A 19,922-nucleotide genomic window follows, 5' to 3' on the forward strand; every position below is an offset into this window, starting at 1 on the left:
CGGGAAGGGAGTCAACAGGCTTAGTGCATCCGAAGGACGAGATGCTGCGAAAGAGTACACCGGCGGACGAGAAGGACGTGCGCGACATTCGAGGGATGAGAAGTCAGGAAGGAACCCTGCTCAAGGAAAAAGTCAGAGTTGGGTTCGAGTGAGCTTAACTCTGGTTGGACGAAGAATCACCTATGCGAAGAACTACGCGAAGAGATCAACTTTTCAACTGAGTTGTCCTGTGGAAGGCGTCTTCTATGGCTGGAAAGCATTTTCGATGAACAGTGTGAAGGTGTCGTCCAGCTTATTGAAGGTGCCTTCCCTAACTGTTAGCTGAAGATAAAATTTTATCTTCAGTGATAAGATTTGTCGTACTAGAGGCGCCTTCCAGCTTCGAATAGAATTTTTCAGGAGTTATAAAAAGACTCCTAGAGCTAGGAATAATAGAACAACTTGAACTACAACTTTTATACTATTTCTTAAGTTGTCAATGTCTGTAAGAGGTTTCTCCGTTTGCAACGAAAGAGATTTTTTAATATCTTTCACTGTCTTGGATTAATAATCATCTAAATTGTAATCAAATTAATTTTTAGCATTCTTACGTCTTTTTAAATTGTTTATTTTAGTTTTTTTTATTATTGTATTTATTGTGCTACTAATCAAAAGAATGAGGTGTTATTTTTTTTAGGTAATTAATTCACCCCTATCTTATCTAGAAATTGATCCATCTTATAACTGCTTTCATTATCCGAAGAATTAGACTGTATTATAATAAATTTGATTTTTCACAGTACATAATTATTTTATTCATAATGTACTGCAAATTATTAAAAATCATGAGACATAGATAGCACTTACTGTATACTACAATTAAGGACATTCATAGTATATACTATATACTACGATTAAAAGTATTTACAATACACGATACACTACAGTTAAGGAGAGGATTTTTTTCTTAAGAATATACACCTATCGAAAATCTGGCCAACTTGACCTACGGAGAAGCATGGTACACTGTCATGCATCGAGAATTAGAGGGCCAAAACTTAAAGACGTTATAAAAGAATGCTTCCGGCTTCTAGAAAGTAAAAACAAAATAAACAAAAAGATAATATTTTTTATATTAAAAATATTTTTATTTCAATACTATTTTAATCACGAAATAACTATTACAATATATAGAAATAAATCAATTTAATTAAATTTAAATTTTTATATTTAAAAACTCTTTATAAACTTAGTTAAAATTATTTAAAAATAATTAAAATTATCATAAAATTATTATTACAGTCAATAATTAATTGACTACTATAACTATTGTAATATTTAGTTACTAATTGACATCTACTGAATGACTGCTATAACTATTATGATAACCATTTAAAAGGACATATATTTTTAAAGTGATTTTAATATTATTTAAAATAATTTTAATTAAAAATATGTAATATTGATCAAATTGATTTAAAGTTTTTTTGATATTATCAAACTAAACTAAAAAATAATTTAATTTTATATATTGTAATAGTTATTTTGTGGTTAGTGTAACGCTGGAATAAGAGTATTTTTTTAATATTATTTAAAATAATTTTAATTAAAAATATGTAATATTGATCAAATTGATTTAAAGTTTTTTTGATATTATCAAACTAAACTAAAAAATAATTTAATTTTATATATTGTAATAGTTATTTTGTCGTTAGTGTAACGCTGGAATAAGAGTATTTTCAAAATAAAGATTTTTTTAATGATTTTAATAAGTAAGGCACTTGGTTGAAGAGATAACCTAATTGTGTTTAGTGGAAACGAACTAGTGCTAGTTAGAAACTTAGCAGGGGTGATTATCATTAATAAAAAAGTGGAAAATTACGAAAAAGTAATTAATTAGTTGGCACATATCACTGCCACTGCCTTATATTGAATCAGCTTCATTTCATTAATTAAAAAGGAACAAGTTTTTCTGTCTTCTAATTCTGCTTAAGCTTGTTATAAACTTAAGAGTGGGGATTATCATTAATGAAAAAATGTAGGGAAAATTCTTCCTTGGAATAAAAAGTAATTAGTTGGTCATATGTCATTATCACAGTAGTCTTGTATTGAATTATAAGCTTCATTCAGAAGAGAGCTTTTTCTTTCTATGAACTTAAATCTTAAAAATTCTGAATTCAAACCGCTTTAATTAGTTACTCGTTCTAATTCTTACATATGAAATAGAATACATTCGAATTTTCAAATTTGAGCCATCCTTACATGAAACAGTGAGCATCCATTAACGACCTTCAAACAATGTATGTGAAACAGTATTCTTGGAGATGTTCCATCTGTTTGTTGATGATGATTCAGAGTCGAATTGACCTCTTAAATTCACAAATCCAGGCTGAGTAGGCTCCGGCAAAAGAGAAATATCACTGTCCAGCATTTTCAACACTGTATTCATCATCGGTCTGTCCTTTGGTCGCTCTTGAACACATAAAAGGCCAATTTTTATGCAACTCAATACTTCTGTTGCCGGAAACGAATCTCCGATTGATTCATCGACTAGGTTCAATGCTTTACCTTCTTTCCACAAGCTCCAAATCTATGACAATACAATTACAATGAATTAATTAGAACAATAAATGTGAAAGAAAATCTCATAGAATAATTCTCATTCTACTTACATGATCAAGAAGATTCACCGGGAACGAAGAGTGATGAACACGTCTATTCTTTTTACCACTTATAATTTCAAGTATTAATACACCAAAACTAAATATGTCAGATTTAACAGAGAATATTCCGTCCATGAGATATTCGGGTGACATATATCCGCTGTATTAATATGAAATCAACATCATCAATTCAAGTCTAAATTTAGACGTGAATCATTTGTACATGAAACTAATGATTAAGTGAAATTAAAACTTACTAGGTTCCAACAACTCTCATCGTATTAACTTCTGTATCATCGCCTCCAAATATCCTCGCGATTCCAAAGTCTGATATTTTAGGATTCATATCCTTGTCAAGAAGAACATTACTAGCTTTGAGATCTCGATGGATGATTCTTAACCTAGAATCATGGTGCAAATACAAAAGTCCTCGTGCAATCCCAACTATGATATTGTATCGTGTTTTCCAATCCAACGACCTACTCTTTGCTGGGTCTGCTTGAGAAACCAAAGCAAAAACACTCCATTAGCATCATGCAAGCAAAAGAGTATCTTGATTGCAGTTGAAATTCTAACTGACAGTTGAAGTATGGGGAACGATCGACTGAAGTGTATTCAGCTGAACACATACGAAAGAACTAACCGAATAGAATGGCATCCAAGCTTCCGTTAGGCATGAACTCGTAGATCAACATCCTTTCCCTCCCTTGAATGCAACATCCCAGAAGTCGAACCAGGTTTCGATGTTGTAGCTTAGCAATCACCATTACCTCGTTCTTGAACTCATTGGCACCCTGACTCGACGTCTCGGAGAGCCTCTTCACGGCTATCTCTTGCCCGTCATCCTTGAACTTGCCCTGCCAATTGCCATCGTCATATCGGATCTCCAAATTAATGTAGCTGAGCTTGGATTATTTAGGCAGGTAATTTTGATTGGGATATATAGTCAAAAGAATACCTTGTACACTGGCCCGTAGCCTCCCTGTCCGAGTTTGTTGCTGGGCGAGAAGTTTTGGGTGGCTTCTGTAATGGTGTCTAGATCAAAGAGTGGTAGATCCAAATCCGTTTCTTCTGTGCCATCATCCAAGTAATTTCCGTCTGCAAATAGCGACTGTTTCATTAATTATGCTAAATTCAACGCGAAATAGTTAGATGTCGCCATAGATCATTATCACGTACGTTTCTTCTTCCTCTTGCAAAGGCAATAAACAACGAATACCACAAGGAAAATAGCCAGAGCTGAGGCCACAATGATGGCCACTGCAGGACTCCTATGGCCGTGATTTCTCCCCGTGGCTGAGCAAGAAACGACGAGATCATTGGAGGAAATTAAAATTGTGATCGAACAAACTGTACATCGAACTCACTGATCATGAGGTCGGCTGCTGCTACTCTGACGTAGAGATCCTGCCCTCCTCCGCCTTCGTAGAATTTGATATCCGTCAGATCGGTCGACCAGAGCACGCACCCGCTGCCGCTGCCGCTGAGGTTGGCCTGCGCGTAGCCGGTGCAGGAGCAGTTCCCCAGGCACCGGAGTCTGCACTCCTCCAGGCTGATCACCGCGCTCCAGTCCACCGACGCCGTCGCGGTGTCCGGCAGCTTCACGCTGCTCTGCCTCGCGAACCCGTCCGTGCCGTTGACGCAGTCCAACGCCGTGATCCTGACGCAGCCGTCCAGTCCCTCGCTGTTGTTCCGAGGGGCGAACCCCTGCAGGCACTTGCACAGCGTCGACCCTTCGGGGTGGCACACGCCGTTGGGGCCGCACCGGGCCACGCTGTCGCACTCGTCATGGGGCTGGAACCCCACGAACGTCCACAGCTGCCTGGCTTGGATCCAGATGAAGTGCTGCAGTGTGCCGGAGGTGTTGATCACGAGCCGGTCGATGACCGAGGGGTCAATCAAGTACTCGGAGAAGAAGGCATGGTCGGGTCCGGTCACGTAGTCGAAGCCGATGCCGAGGGAGTTGTCGCGTTGCATCACGTCGGCGCCGCTGAACCAAAAGCCGTTCCATGGGCCGCCCCGCCAGTGCAGTAGCTGGCCATCCATTATAACCGCCTGGCCGTGGTAGTCGATGGCGATCGCATAATTGCTCGGTGACGGATCGCTCTCGCTCGTCCACGCCGTAAGGTTGTAGTTGCGCCCGCTCGTCAGATTCCACCCCAGCTTCATGCCCGGGATGCACGTGTCGGTGGGAAACTCAAAGCTCTGCCACGCGCCGTCAGAATCTGCAGCTCTGGCCTCTCGGACGATGAAGTTTCCTGTGTTAAGGAGTTTCGCCACGGGGTTCTCGAGAGCTGTCTGCGAGTCGGAGGACCAAACGACGGTTGAGTTTCCGTCGGTGATCGTGAGTGCTCCGTCGGTGGTTAGAGAGAGACGGCCGGAGCGATCGGTGACCGGATTCTTTCTGTTGGCCACCCATATCACGGTTTGGTTGTCGGAGATGCTGTGGTACCATAGGCCTATGTAACGGTTGTTGGAGCCGACGGGGCTGAAGAATCCAAGCTCGAATCTGCCGCCGTCGGAGATCAAGGTTGTTCTGTTGGCGTCGAGGAGAGGAGTGGAGACGGTCAGGGTGTCGCTAGCAATGGAGGGAGAGAAGAAAATTGTTCCGAGGAAGAAGAGGAAGGAGCAGAGCCAGACAATCCTTGGCTTCATTGCCAAGGATATTGGAAGAACATTAAAAATAACTAATTTAATGAGACATGAAAATCTTACATCGACCATGTTTGTATAACTATGTATGATATACTGTGGGAGGTTTGCCGATGCTACAGTCTGGATAGATCTCCGCGTGTGTTATTGGAAATTTTCGTAAGATTAAATCGGTACCTCAAGATTATTCTAGCGGAATATTTGAATACGTCAAATAAAAAAAAAGAATAAAACAGTATTTAAAATAAAAATAAAAAAATCTCCGAACATAGAACAATTTTTTTTATCAATAATAGTTTTTTTTTTTTTTTACTTCGGAGCCTTAATATATTTTTTAAATAATGTTTTTGTTTTTGACTTTGACTTTGGAGTTTTCTCTTTGATTTGTCTATAGGACAAATTTGAAATGGAATTTATGCTATCATTCACTATCTTGAGGGGATATGCACGATGCATCATTGACTCAGGGCTCAGACATATTCTGAAAAATCTATGAACTATATGTTTTACTCAGTGACAAAATTAAATTCTCCGTGGAGCACTGACCATGGAAATATTCGACATGCTTTGAATTTTTAAAATTACAAATTGACTGTCCATATATACGGATGTTCAAGTATTTTAATGTTTTAAGAAGCCGTTAATGTTTAATAGTGTTAGTGATCTCGTCCGGAGGCTGAGTCGGACGGAGACTGGTCGAGGTGTCCCGATGGTTGATGGAAGGTCGCCGAAGATGACTCGGCTCCCAAGGGTGGCTGACGCTGCTGCAGGACCCTGCGCACACTCAGACGATCTCCCTCTTCACGTTAGAGACCGAAACCCAGGGAAAAAGTCTCCGGATCAGGCCCTCCGACGCTTAAGTTAGGTCCTTTTTCCCCAGAAAAAAGCAGAGAGAAGAAGAAGAAAGAAACAGTTGTGGAAAAAAGTGACGAGGGAGTGTGCGCGCGTACCTGCATACGAGGGATTTCTCGCCTTTTATGCCTCCTCCTTTTGGAACCTGTCATCCTGTCAGAAAAAACGTTAGACACTGGGGTTTTCGCCTCCTTCCCGACACCTGTCGTACTGCCATTTGTTGTGCAAGCATCTTTCCGTTTTGGAAACCTCCTCCTTCGTACATGGATTTTGTCTTGTAGTGGGGGACAGCTGGCAGGCTACTACTGATTATGAGGGCATCTTTTCGTTTTAGGAATCTCCGCTTTCGCCCGCAGTGTTGATATGTAATGACTCTCTTCGGCGGACCGTTGAGATTCTCCGCACCCGTGCTACTTAGCTCTTCCGATCCATTGTGTCCTGCATCGGCCTGCACCCGTGGTTCGCATTTCCGGGCCTCCAACTCGCAGACCTGCAGCCCTAGCTGTCTAGACACAGCTACGCTGATCTTCAACCTGCATCCTGCGCTCTGTATTTCCTGGCCCTCAACCGCAGGTCTGTAGCTCGGGCTGCTTCTGATCAGCTCTGCCGCTTCCGACCCATTGGCCTATACTCCCAGTTCTTTGAGTCGCAGGCCTATAGATCGGACTTCCCCTAAACAGCCCTGCCGATGCCGACTTGTATCCTGCGCTTTGTACTTCACGGCCCTCAACCGCAGGTCTGTAGCTTGGGCTGCTTCTGATCAGCTCTGCCGCTTCCGACCCATTGGCCTATACTTTCTGTTCTTTGAATCACAGGACGGTAGCTCAGCCTCCCTCTGGGCATCCCTGCCGATGCCGACCCGTGACTTGTACCTCCAGTCCTTTTGAATCAAGGGCTTGTAGCTCGGACTCCCTCGGAACAGTCCTGCCGATGTCGACCCGTGAGTTGTGTTCCGCTTGACGTCTTTCCTCGTCTTCCGGCTGCTTTGCCCCCTTGATCGACCAGCCTGCCTGACCTCTGACTATCACACATGCTTGCCTTTAACCGCCCCGTCAGCCTGACCATTGACTGCCACATCACCTTGACTATTGACCATCCCGTCCTCTTGACTTTTGACCGCCACATAATCTTGACTTTTTTAACCCTTTCCTCATGGGCCCCTCCATTACCAACCGTATCAGTTAGTATATTTGAAAATTTCTAATTAATTTGGATAGTTTTCTGTCAATATTGAACTTGATAATTACCTTTCTTTTGAGGTTTTATTACCGTGATCAATTCATGAATAACAAATTATTTTCTTAATCGTTCTTTGGCAAACAATCAGAATTCAGTATACAATGTGGGTAAATAACTACACTTTCCTTATCATTTTCAACCCTCCTTGACTTGGTCAGTAAAAATAAAGTAGTTTTCTTAAAATTAAATATTTGCAGAGTACTCCCATCGATACAGACATTACAAGTAAATTCAGCCGCTATGGGTTTGTTGGTATCTTTGTATTTATTTTAATTAGGCTTGGATTAATTTTAAGTGGGTATAAAATATTTAATTACCTACTTGACCTTTTTCATATAAAGTGTCACTATAATAAGAATAAATTCATTTATATTTTATCACAGGACTAATAATATTGAATTATTTAAGATAATAATATTATTGATGTTGTCTGACAGTTGAAGAGATGGTGCGCTGATTTAAGTAGAAGGTTGGTTGATGAATAGTTGACTTCTCAATCTATGATGAAGCTCTTTAATGATTCTGTACATAATCAGATGATCCAATAAAATATTAGTGACCTAGAACTGGGGTGGAGATCCTTGGCTAGGCCCTCCAACGCTCAAGTCAGTTCGATCTCCAGAAGGTGGATGAAGAACAGTAAGAACAATACTTGTGAGAAGATAGGGTTCAGATGCAAATGCTTACGTGCCTTGTCAACGAAGATGACTCCCCTTTTTATACCATCTCACATAACCTCCGCGATCGTGATGTGGTCCCCGGTACATCAGAGTTTGTTAGAAGATGAAAGAAAGTACAACTTGGGTGTTTTATATAATCCGAGAATTTTTTTTTCCTACGCACATACAGATGTACTTTTTTTGTCGTTTATGTATTGCGTCCTTATTGAGGCATTTAAGAGAATATGCTGCTATAATTAATATGAAAAGTATAATAGCCTTCGAAGAAAGCCCTAAAGGAATATTTCCCAACAAGTTCCGACAGGTTTTCATAATGTTGTCTACTGGTCTACTGAATATATCTCGATCGGCTCACAAGGCTGGTCGTATTACTTGCCATGATATCAATATGTTCTGTCATATATTTAATACTGTAGAGATCTATTCAGAGATTAATATAATGCTCATAGTTTGCCAAAGCTTTATTCGAGAAATCATATGATAGATCATGTATGCTATAACTTTATCCCAAGGACAATGTGACATTAGGTAGCTTAAACCCAATCGACTTGTGTCCGACCGAGCGGACGTGTAGAATTTCTTAAGGATAAGTGTCTTTAATCCTGCCCGGTCTTTACCCGATCTTATACTAAGAGTTTTAAAAGGTCACATGTCTTTAAGTCCGTCCAAGCTTTACCTGACCGGACGTACATGGAGAGTCTTATGTTTGACCGATCTTCATCCGACCGATCTTATACTAAGAGTTTTATAAGGTCACGTGTTTCTAAGTCCGTCCGGGCGTTACCCGGCCAGATGTACATGGAGAGCCTTATGTTCGACCGACCTTTGTTCGACCAATCTTATACTAAGAGTTTTATGAGGCCACGTGTCTCTAAGTCCGTCCAGGCTTATCAGGCCGGACATACATGAAGAGTCTTATGTCCGACCGACCTTCATCTGACCGATCTTATACTAAGAGTTTTATAAGGCCACGTGTCTCTAAGTCTGTCCAGGCTTTACCCGACCGAGCATATAGATAAAGTCTTATGTTCGACCGACTTTCGTCCAACCGATTTTATACTAAGAGTTTTATAAGGCCATGTGTCTCTAAGTTCGTTGGGGTTTTATCCGGCAGGGCGTTCATGAAAAGCCTTATGTTCGACCGACCTTCATCTGGCTGATCTTATACTAAGAGTTTTATAAGGCAACGTGTCCCTAAGTCCGTCTGGGCTTTACCCGGCCAGGCATATAGATAAACCATTATGTTCGACTGACTTTTGTCTGATCGATCTTATACTAAAAGTTTTATAAGGCAATGCGTCTCTAAGTCTGTCCGGGCTTTACCTGCCGGGCATACATGAAGAGGCTTATGTTCGACCGACCTTCGTCCGACCGATCTTATACTAAGAGTTTTATAAGGCCACGTATCTCTAAATCCGTCCAAGCTTTACCCGACTGGGCATACAGATATAGCCTTATGTTCAACCGACTTTCATCCAATCGATCTTATGTTAAGAGTTTTATAAGGCCACGTGTCTCTAAGTCCGTCCGGACTTTACTCGGCCGGGCATACAGATAGAGTCTTATATTCGACCAACCTTCGTCTGATCGATCTTATACTAAGAGTTTTATAAGGTCACGTGCCTCTAAGTTCTTTCGGATTTTACCCGGTCGTGCATACAGATAGAGTCTTATGTTCGACCGACCTTCGTCCGGTCGATCTTATACAGGGGGTTTTAGAAAGTTTAAGTGCCTACAGTACGGTCAGATTTTCACCTGGTCAAACTCCCTTACATTCACTCGGCTACTTGACTAATCAGGTATATTATTTCCTGATTTTCAATGTAAAATACTAGAGTTCTTATATCCGACCGACTTTATAGTCGGTCGACTTTATAGTCGGTCGGCTTTATTCGAACGTCATACTTTATAACCACTCACTCAGTTAGGATCTTAAAATTTTATCATGGAACAATCGACATAATCATATGAGAAACGCTCCCTCATTCTCACTTCAATTCTCACCGTATCCTAACTTTGATCACCACATCGATCTTCGAGGTCCGTTCACTATAAACCGTATTTATCATCTCTACGCCCATACAAATAAATTCAACCATAAAAAAAAAAATACACCGTGGCACCGGAATGGAATTTATGTTTATCTCATGCTTTATTAAATTTTAAGATTTATTCTATTTGAAGCTTGTTCCATTATTTTATTATTGAAACCTTAGAATATAAATAATATATAGTTTTATTTTTGTCAAAGCTGTTGTATACATTTATACTGTAAATCTCACTTTTAAAAACACAGTTAGAGACGAATATTTAAGACAAATAATTTTTATCCTAAATTTATAATAAATTTTATAACAAAAAGAAATATTATTACAAATTAGTAATTAATTTAGGAACGAATTAATTTCTCATAAATCTACAACAAAAAATATTTCGTCACTAAATTTGGTTCCTGACAAAAAATAGATTTGTTGTAAAATCGACGATGAAAAACAAATCATTCGTTGCAGCTTTTGGGACAAAAAAGTATCCGTTGCAAATTTAGCAACGAAAACTATATTCACTGCTAATTTTGCAACGAAAACCATATTCGTTGCAAATTTTACAACGAATCTCGAATTCGTTGCAGAATTTGCAACGAATTTGGGATTCGTTGCAGAATTTGCAACGAATTTGGGATTCGTTGCAGATATTGTTTAAATAAATTTTAACTTGAAATTTGTGAAAAATAGGAGATTCGTTGCAAATTTCGAATGAATTTTTGGATTCGTTGTAAATTTCCAATGATTTCATGAATTTGTTGCAAATATACTTACTAGGTCCAAAAAAATCACACAAAAAAAATCAGCCAGTAACGAACATTTATATACTAACTAGGTCCAACGAATTCCAAAACATCACACAAAAAAATATATTAACTAAAAAAAATATTTAAGGACATTTATATAATCAGGATAAATATACAAACGCACAAGAACTAATGTTATCAAATATATTGTGATGTGGTCCCCAGTACATCAGAATTTGTTAAAAGATGAAAGAAAGTACAATTTGGGTGTTTTATATAATCCGAGAAATCTTTTTCCTATCTAAAGATGTACCTTTCTTTTGTCGTTTATGTATTGTGCCCTTATTGAGACGGTTAAGAGAATATGCTGCTATAATTAATATGAGAAACATAATAGCTTTCAAAGAAAACCCTAAAGGAATATTCCCCGACAAGTTCTGACAGGTTGTCATAATGTTGTCTGTTGGTCTACTGAATATATCTCGATCGGTTCACAAGGTCAGCCGTATTACTTGCCATGATATCAATCTGCTCTGTTATATAGTAAATACTGTAGAGATCTGTTCAGAGATTAATATAATGCTCATAATTTGCCAAAGTTTTATTCAAGAAATCAAATGATTGATCATGTATGTTATAACTTTATCCTAGGGATAATGTGACATTAGGTAGCTTAAATCCAGTCGACCTGTGTCCGACCGAGTGATCGTGTAGAGTTTCTTAAGGATAAGTGTCTTTAAGCCCGCCCGGTCTTTACTCGGCCGGGCATACAAGGGAACTCTTATGTTCGATCAGTTTTTGTCCAACCGATCTTATACTAAGAGTTTTATAAGGTCAAGTGTCTTTAAGTCCGTCCGGACTTTACTTGACCGGGTGTACATGGAGAGTCTTATGTTTGACCGATTTTCATCCGACCGATCTTATACTAAGAGTTTTATAAGGCCACATGTTTCTAAGTCCGTCTGGACTTTACCCGGTAGGATGTACATCGAGAGTCTTATGTTCGACCGACCTTTGCCCGACCAATCTTATACTAAGAGTTTTATAAGTCCATGTGTCTATAAGTCTGTCCAGACTTTACCAGGCCAAGCGTACATAAATAATCTTATGTTCGATCGACCTTCATCTGACCGATCTTTTATATATATATATATATATATATTCATCCCTTGAGAGCCTTAGACATATTATGCAAAAAGAGGTAATCTAGGTATTTGCCTTTTTTAAATCGATTAATTGTAGAGGTGATTTTCCATTGACTACTAAAGTAAATTTCAAAAGTGCTCACGTTGTTGGAGATTAGTAGACAACCTTCAAAGGTAGCTACTCACTAATGAGAGTTATGCTCCATCGGAGTACTCAATCATGAATCGTAACTCGACCACTCGACTAGCGGACTTAGGCTTATGGATAATCGTACTTCGCGCTGCATTCACAACATGATAACACAGGGAGTATGCTGCTAGGCCGAGCGGGTTGGCCGCTCGGTCAGAACATCGCTGCTCCTGTGTCTCGCCTGCTCGGCCGTAACTCCGTTGTTCTTGTGTCCTGTCTGCTTGGCCGTAGCTCCACTGTTCTTGTGTCCCATCCACTCTACCGTAACTCCGCTGTGCTTGTGTCACGTCCGCTTGGCCGAAGTTCCGCTCTGCCAATGTCCAGTCCTATTGCCTGTTCGAGCGGGGTAGCTGCTCGGCCCGGCTTCTGCATATCATTTCCTCCTCCGTCCGGCGTCCAGTACTCCATTGAGCGTCGGTCATTTGACACCTTCCAGTGTCAAAGGCAGGCTCAGACCGGAACCTTTTACTCCCGATCGGGGCATCATCGCCCGACCTACCAATGATACTTGATCGTTGACCGCCTTGACTTTGACCTCCACCGTGACAATTATCCTCTGCGGGGTGGGGCCCCTCCTTATCACCGCATCATATGTCTTCCCCTCAAGTCTAGTCGAAGGAGACAATAAGTTCGACTGATTAGACAAAATGTCTGAAGCTTTTCACCTGCTCAACTTATGACACTCCTTATCTTCTGGTCGGCCAGACATAATCTATCAATCGACTATGGGACTGCTCTTTTGTAACCATCGGTCGACAACTTTTACTGTCGATCGGCACGTTGAAGACTGTCGTTTGGTGACACGTCCACTTCCTAACATCGATCAGCACAATGAACATTCATACTTGAAAAATCTTTTCTTGTGCTGTCTTGGGTGAGCGCGATCCGAGCTTACATCAGCCATATTTCTGGGACACCATGTAAATCCCGACTCATGATGGCTGAGCACAATCCCATGCCTCCTTAATTGCCTTCATTAAATGTTGGTCCGTGGTGAGGCGCCATGTGTCCTGTCCGCTGCTGTCGCACGCTTGAAGTGACAGGCGGATATCCGCTGACGATGTGACGTTTGGCACTTCGAACTCAACAGTCCGATTTATGCCTGGGTTTCCGCGACTTAGATCGGACGGGGTCGGCCGACCCTAAGGCTTATAAGCCTGTGTGCGTCGCCTTCTCCTCCTTCGCATCTCCATCTTCAAGCTCTTCAGCGATAACTCCGTCTCTGTTCTCTGATGATATTCTTCCTTTCCTGCTTCTCCGACGACCTTCCAGTAAGCTTCCGTCCAATCACATATCACCTTCTTCCTCTGCACTTCCCTGTCTTCGAGTTTTTCGGTGTTTCTTCGTATGTCTTCCGATGATATTCTTCCAGTACGCTTCCTTCCCCTCGTATCTTTTCACTCTCCTTTATTTTTGCGATGGTGAGTTCCTCACAGCCTCTCGCCGGCGTCCCTGGGCCTTGGTACACCTCTACCGAGTTCAGGTTTGACGCGGGGGATGATGAGAGCCTGACAGCTGCTTTTGAGTTTATTTCCGAATACAAAGTTGTTCTTCTTTCTCCTTCTGATTGGCCAAATTCTTCGTCGCCCGACTGTCTTTGTTTCTTTAGGGATCAGTTTACCGCTGGTCTGCATTTTCCCATTCACCCCTTCTTTCTTGCCATTTGTAAATACTTTCGCATCCCCCTTCATCAATTAGTGCCAAATTCCTTTTCGCTGCTGTGCGGGGGTAGTGGTTTTGTTCCACCTGCACGACATTCCTCTCACTCCCCGAGTTTTTCATTACTTTTATTATCCTAAATTATCCAAACCGAGGGCTTTCCTTTTCCAAGCCTGAGTGGGCTTAGTTTTCTTTGAGAAAATACTGATCTCCAAAAAGCATTGGAGAGAATACTTTTTTTTTATACGTCTTCCCAAGCAGCCAGACTTTCCGACCCACTGGTAGCTCGAAGTGGCGAGTCAACCTCCCTTGAAACAGTACAAGAGCCGATCAGACTACCTCAACGCAGCTTCAATGTTGGCCGGTCAAAAATATGACATCCACAAGTTACTGCTGGAGGGTGTCCTCTACAATTTTTACCTGAGTCCGATCCGTAATCGGCTTCCATCCAGCCTAGGTATGCAACTTCTTCTTCACTCCTTTCTTTGATTCTAACTGATTTTTCTTCCTCTTTTGCAGCTGAAGTCATGCTACGTGCACACTCGACCGACAAGGCTAAGATTGCGGATGCCGCAATCAATGCGGTGGCTGTGGAGGAGTTGGAGAGCCACGGTCTGTAGCTAGACGACTCTCAAGAAGATCCACAAGATGAGTGCGAAGCGGCTCCAGTCTTGGTGAGCGGAGGGGCAACCAGCCGGACGCTAAGCGGTGGAGCTGCTGGTGGATCACACCCTCCCTCCGAACGGCTTCCTATCATTTAGGTTGAGGGGGCGTCGGGCTCGGCCTCCTCCGGAGAGCCGCTGATCAAACGCAAGAGGCGTCGGGCGGAGCCTTTATCGTGCTCCGCTTCCTTGGTGGTGCGGACCGCCGAGCGGGTTGAAACTTCAACCCCCACCCCCGTTCAAGAGATTGTTGTCCTCATGTCGTCTAATCGGACGCCATCGTTATCCAGTCTGCCACAAGGGACTCTCTGTGCACCGCCAATGGCCTTCATGCCACCACCATTGTAAGTCAAAAAATCTGGCATCCGTCCAACGTCCTCGTCTCGGCCGTCCGACCGAGCGACCTCTGCCCAATCAGCCCCGAGCGGCCAGCGCCATATAACGGTGGTCCTTCATCTGCCGACTGAGGAATGACGCGAGTTGGCTAGCGCTGAATCCTGAGCCCTCGAGCATCAAATAATTATTCAGGGGCTGCTCACCCAGATATGGGCTTACGCCTGAGCCCATGCAGCGATGATGACTTCGGGGGTGCTTGCAGACAGTCACACCTAAATGTCCACTAGGATAAGCATTGTACTCTTCTTAATCTATCTCCGCTCGGCGCTTATATTTTCCTGGTTACTCACAGTATTAGGTAGAGAGTCTGGTCATATGCCAAAGACTCACATTTTTGGAGCAAGAGGTCAAGCAGCTGAATGCGTCGAGCGGCCAATCCTCCGCCTCTCAAGAGCAGATGAATGCTGAGGTGGCTAAGCTGAAGGCCGATCTAGCAAAGAGCACCGAGCTGCTAGAGGCCGAGCGGGGAAAGAGCGCAGAGCAGGCCTCCTTGCTGGCTCGGCTTAACAAGCAAGTCAGCACTTTTGATGCCAAGATCGAATCGGCTAATGCGAGGAAACTTCGGGCCATCGAAGACCTTGACTTGAAGAATAAAGAGGCCCGGACTCTCACTAAGAAACTCAAGGAAGCCGAAGATTTTCTGGTTGCCGAACGGAAAAGCTAGTCGACTGAAGAAACTGCCCTTCGAGGCCAACTATCCGTAAAAAATGACGAGCTGGACACCGTGAAGGACGAGCTAGAGGCCTCCCGAGCGGCTTTGACAACCTATCAAGATGTCGAGCCCAACCATTTTGAGGCTATGAAAAAGAACTACATCCGCTCGGACATTTTCAATGACAAGGTCACCAACTAGACATTTCGTCTGTTCGACCTAGCAATTGAAGGGATGTTTGGCCAACTCCAAACAAGCGACTACATCTCTACTGCTTTATCGAGTAAGGTCATCAGTCGGGACAAGCTGATTGAATCACTTCCCGATGATGCCTTGGATTACCTAGAGTGAGTTTCTCTTGAGTGATGTTGTATCACCCTTTTGCTTGTAACCCTCCTGCCAGATGTTAATAATCATTCTAAGTATTAACAAATGATCTCCCGTTCGACGATCTTTTATTATGCATTCGTACCCTTGCCATACTTCGACCGCTTTGGATTTGACTCGTATTTTAGTTCATACCGCCGCGTAAACCCCCGATCGAGATTACGAGTTGCTTATCGCTACTTTGTGACCTTTCGATCGGTAGGAGAGTAATCCTAAACGGTCACCGTATTTTGAATACTTGGAGCTTTTGAGTAGCTCGTATTCAGGGTCGGTCGTTCATCATTCTTGAATTATAAGATCAACGCTTGTCCGCTCACTGAGCCAAGGGTTTAAGGTCCCTACTTGACTGTTAATGAAGACTAGGGTTTAAGGTCGCCGCTTGACCGTTGATGAAGACGAGGGTTTCAAGTTACCACTCGACCGTTGATGAAGACGAGAGTTTAAGGTCACCACTCGACCGTTGATGTAGACTAGGGTTTAAGGTCGCCACTTGACCGTTGATGTAGACTAGGGTTTGTTGGGACCGAAATGTAGCTAGAGGGGGGGGTGAATAACTCATCGCGATTGTCGTGCTCGTCGTTGCTCGCTTCTTGGGATGATGTGCAGCGGAAATACAAGCAACACGAACAACAACGCTAACTCTAGGGATTTACTTGGTATCCACCTCAAGAAGAGGTGATTAGTCCAAGGATCCACACACTCACGCACCCTCCACTATAAAAACACTCCTTCTCGGTAACTACCGAAGGCGGAGAAGCCTTACAACCTCACAATACAACAATGAGAAAGAAAAAAGCAAAATACAAATGAATCTTACAAGATTATAATGAAAACCCTAGCTTCTTCTTCTTCTGGTTGCAACTCGCCTCTTGACTTGGATGAGCCTCCAAGAACCTTCTAGAACTGGCGGTGAGGAAGAAAAGATTGCTGTGGAGAGCTGCTGTGATCGCCTGTGGAGAAGAGATCGAAGAAGTTGCCGAAGACACGTTCGCCAACGGCTTTATCTGCGCTAACGGTCGAATCTCAATCGATTGGATTGCTCCCAATCGATTAGGAAAGCTTTGGATTGATCGGCCGATCGATCCAGAGTGCCTCTGTGCTCTCGGAAGTCGCCTGTATCGATCGGCTGATCGATCCAGGTCTTATCGCGCAACATTGCAGCTTCCAATCGATCGATTGGAGGCTCTGAATCGATCGACCGATCGATCCAGAGCTGTTCTATGCGATCGTAAGCTTCTCCCAATCAATCCACTGATCGATTGGGAGGAGGCTTGTCGCGGAGACTCACTCAATCGATCAGCTGATCGATTGGGCATGAGCCAATCGATCGGCTGATCGATCCAGCTCATGGTTTTTGCCCAAAATCAAGTCCAAAGTCCCCTAACCCAACATCCGGTCAATCCATGACTTGTTGGGAAATAATACTTAGCATCCTGTCACCCTCGACCTGCTAGGACTCCCTTACTAAGTGTATGGTCAATCCCTTTGACCCACTTGAATTTTTCTCTCATCGTGTCAAGTGTCCGGTCAACCTTGACCCAATTGAACTTACCCATACCAGGTGTCCGATCAGTTTTGATCCACCTAAATTTCCCGTGCCTGACTTCACTCACCAGGACTTCCCTTCTGCCTAGCTTCACTCACTAGGTCTTTCACATGGCTTCACTTACCAGGATTTTCCTTCTGCCTAGCTTCACTCACTAGGTCTTTCATTCTGCCTAGCTGCACTCACTAGGTCTTTCACCTGACTTCACTCACCAAGATTTTCCTTCTGCCTAGATTCACTTACTAGGTCTTTCACCTGACTTCACTCACCAAGATTTTCCTTCTGCCTAGCTTCACTCACTAGGTCTTTCATTATGCCTTACTGCACTCACTAGGTCTTTCACCTGACTTCACTCACTAGGATTTCCTTCTGCCTAGCTTCACTTATTAGGTCTTTCCAGTCAAGTATCCAGTCAACCTTGACATACTTGACTCTCCATCACATCTAAACTGGTCAACCTTGACCAAAAAGAGAATTGTACCAACAATCTCCCCACATGAACAATTGCACCTGCAATCTCCATGTCTTGTCTTTCTCCATGTATTGTCAAACATCGAAACCCAAACATCAAAACTCAAGCTTGAACCAACTCAAGCTTAGTCAACTAGGTCAACCTTGACCTAGAGCAATATTGCACCAACAGGGTTTAAGGTCGCCGCTCGACCGTTGATGTAAACCAGGGTTTAAGGTTGTCGCTCGACCATTGGGGAACACAAGGGTTTAAGGTCGCCGCTCGACCGTTGATGAAGACGAGGGTTTAAGGTCGTCGCTCGACCGTTGATGTAGACCAGAGTTTAAGGTCACCGCTCGACCGTTGATGTAGACCAGAGTTCAAGGACGCTGCTCGACTGCTGGGGAAGACGAGGGTTTAAGGTCACCGCTCGACCATTGGGGAAGACGAGGGCTTAAGGTCGTCGCTCGACTGTTGGGAAAGATGAGGGTTTAAGGTCGCCGCTCGGCCGTTGATGAAGACTAGGTTTTAAGATCGCCACTCGACCGTTGATGAAAACGAGAGTTTAAGGTCGCCGCTCAACCATTGGAGAAGACAAGGGTTTAAGGCCGCTGCTCAACTATTGATGAACACTAGAGTTTAAGGTCGCCGCTCGACCATTGATGAAGACGAGGGTTTAAGGTCGCTGTTTGACCGTTGGGGAAGATGAGAGTTTAAGGTCGCCACTCGACCGTTGATGTATACTAGGGTTTAAGGTCGCCGCCAGGGCTCAGTCGACGTCTCCTTCTTCCTCGCTACCTAGGCTTTTCCATATTTATGTATTCGTTGGCCTTCCTGAGTAGGTGGTCGAAGTCCCTGGGCGGCTTCCTGATGAGCGATCGGAATAACTCTCCTTTAACTAGCCCTTGAGTGAAGGCATTCATCATCGTCTTGGATGAGACCGAGGGGATATCCATGGCTACTTGATTGAAACGCCTGATGTACGCTCGGAGCGTTTCCTAGGCCCCTGCTTCAGGGCAAAGAGGTTGACGCTCATCTTCTGATAGCGTCGATTGCTAGCAAAATTGTGTTGGAACGCAGCTTGAAAGTTCTTGAAGCTACGTATTGATCTGTTCGGCAGTCTTCGAAACTAGCGATGTGCCGAGCTAGAGAGAGTAGTGAGAAAGACTCGGTACTTCACCCCATCCGTGTACTGGTGCAGTGTAGCCGCATTATCAAACTTATCCACATGATCATCTGGATCGGTCTTTCCATTGTATTCCCCAATTGCCAGTGGGGTATAGTGCATGGGTAGAGGGTCACACAAGATCGCCTGAGAGAACTACAGATTGATCCGCTCGGGCGAAGCGTGACTTCTAGGCGCATTTCCTTTTCGCATCCCGAACGGGAGCATCGTCTGAAGATGACCCCCTTTCTTGGTTCGTCTAAGCTATTTCTAAGGGGGTTTGGAACAAGGCGCGACGAAATGGGATGGACATGGGCGGTGCATCCTGCGTGCCGGTCGGACCTCTATTCTACCCCCATATGGAAACTGGTTCCGGTCGGTCTTCCAATCCCGCTCGCCCTCCTGCTGTCGACGTCGCCGGCTATTGTACTAGTCGATCACTAGTGTCTGTTGTTGCTGCTGCTCGAACATCTTCGCCGCTTGGGCTTGCACGAGTATGTTGAGCTCCTCTTTGGTGAGCGTCACGATGATGAGTTGTCCAGCGTCCACCATCTTTTCAACTCGGATGCAAGTTAAGTTCCCACAGACGACGCCAAATATGATCCTGTCCGAAAGTCAATGAGATGGAAAGCTGGGGATGTGGCGCTCCCGCTGACCGCCTATAGACTCCGCTCTGACCTGCAACACATATTATGTTAGTGCCGAGCCAAGGAAGGGGTCCCCGGCGTTGACCCTTCGACGCTCAAGTCAGTCACCGACAATGATGTAGAAGGCGGAGTAACAACAAGAATGAACAGTGGCACGAATAATGTCTAT

General features: G+C 43.4%; 1 protein-coding gene across 1 annotated transcript; it reads right to left on the reverse strand.

The window, feature by feature from the left end:
* Nucleotides 1–2,141: 2,141 nt before the first annotated feature.
* On the reverse strand, nucleotides 2,142–5,399 carry LOC121989610 (G-type lectin S-receptor-like serine/threonine-protein kinase At4g27290). The gene is made up of 7 exons (XM_042543751.1): nucleotides 4,010–5,399; nucleotides 3,822–3,938; nucleotides 3,601–3,740; nucleotides 3,286–3,499; nucleotides 2,900–3,137; nucleotides 2,652–2,802; nucleotides 2,142–2,569 (listed from the first exon to the last, which is right to left on the reverse strand). Exons 1-7 carry the CDS (start codon nucleotides 5,364–5,366, stop codon nucleotides 2,261–2,263), a joined length of 2,526 nt encoding a protein of 841 aa, XP_042399685.1. The 5' UTR covers nucleotides 5,367–5,399; the 3' UTR covers nucleotides 2,142–2,260.
* Between the last annotated feature and the right edge of the window lie 14,523 nt (nucleotides 5,400–19,922).

The sequence above is a fragment of the Zingiber officinale genome, chromosome 6B (genome assembly GCF_018446385.1).
Source record: "Zingiber officinale cultivar Zhangliang chromosome 6B, Zo_v1.1, whole genome shotgun sequence".
Lineage (NCBI taxonomy): Eukaryota > Viridiplantae > Streptophyta > Magnoliopsida > Zingiberales > Zingiberaceae > Zingiber > Zingiber officinale.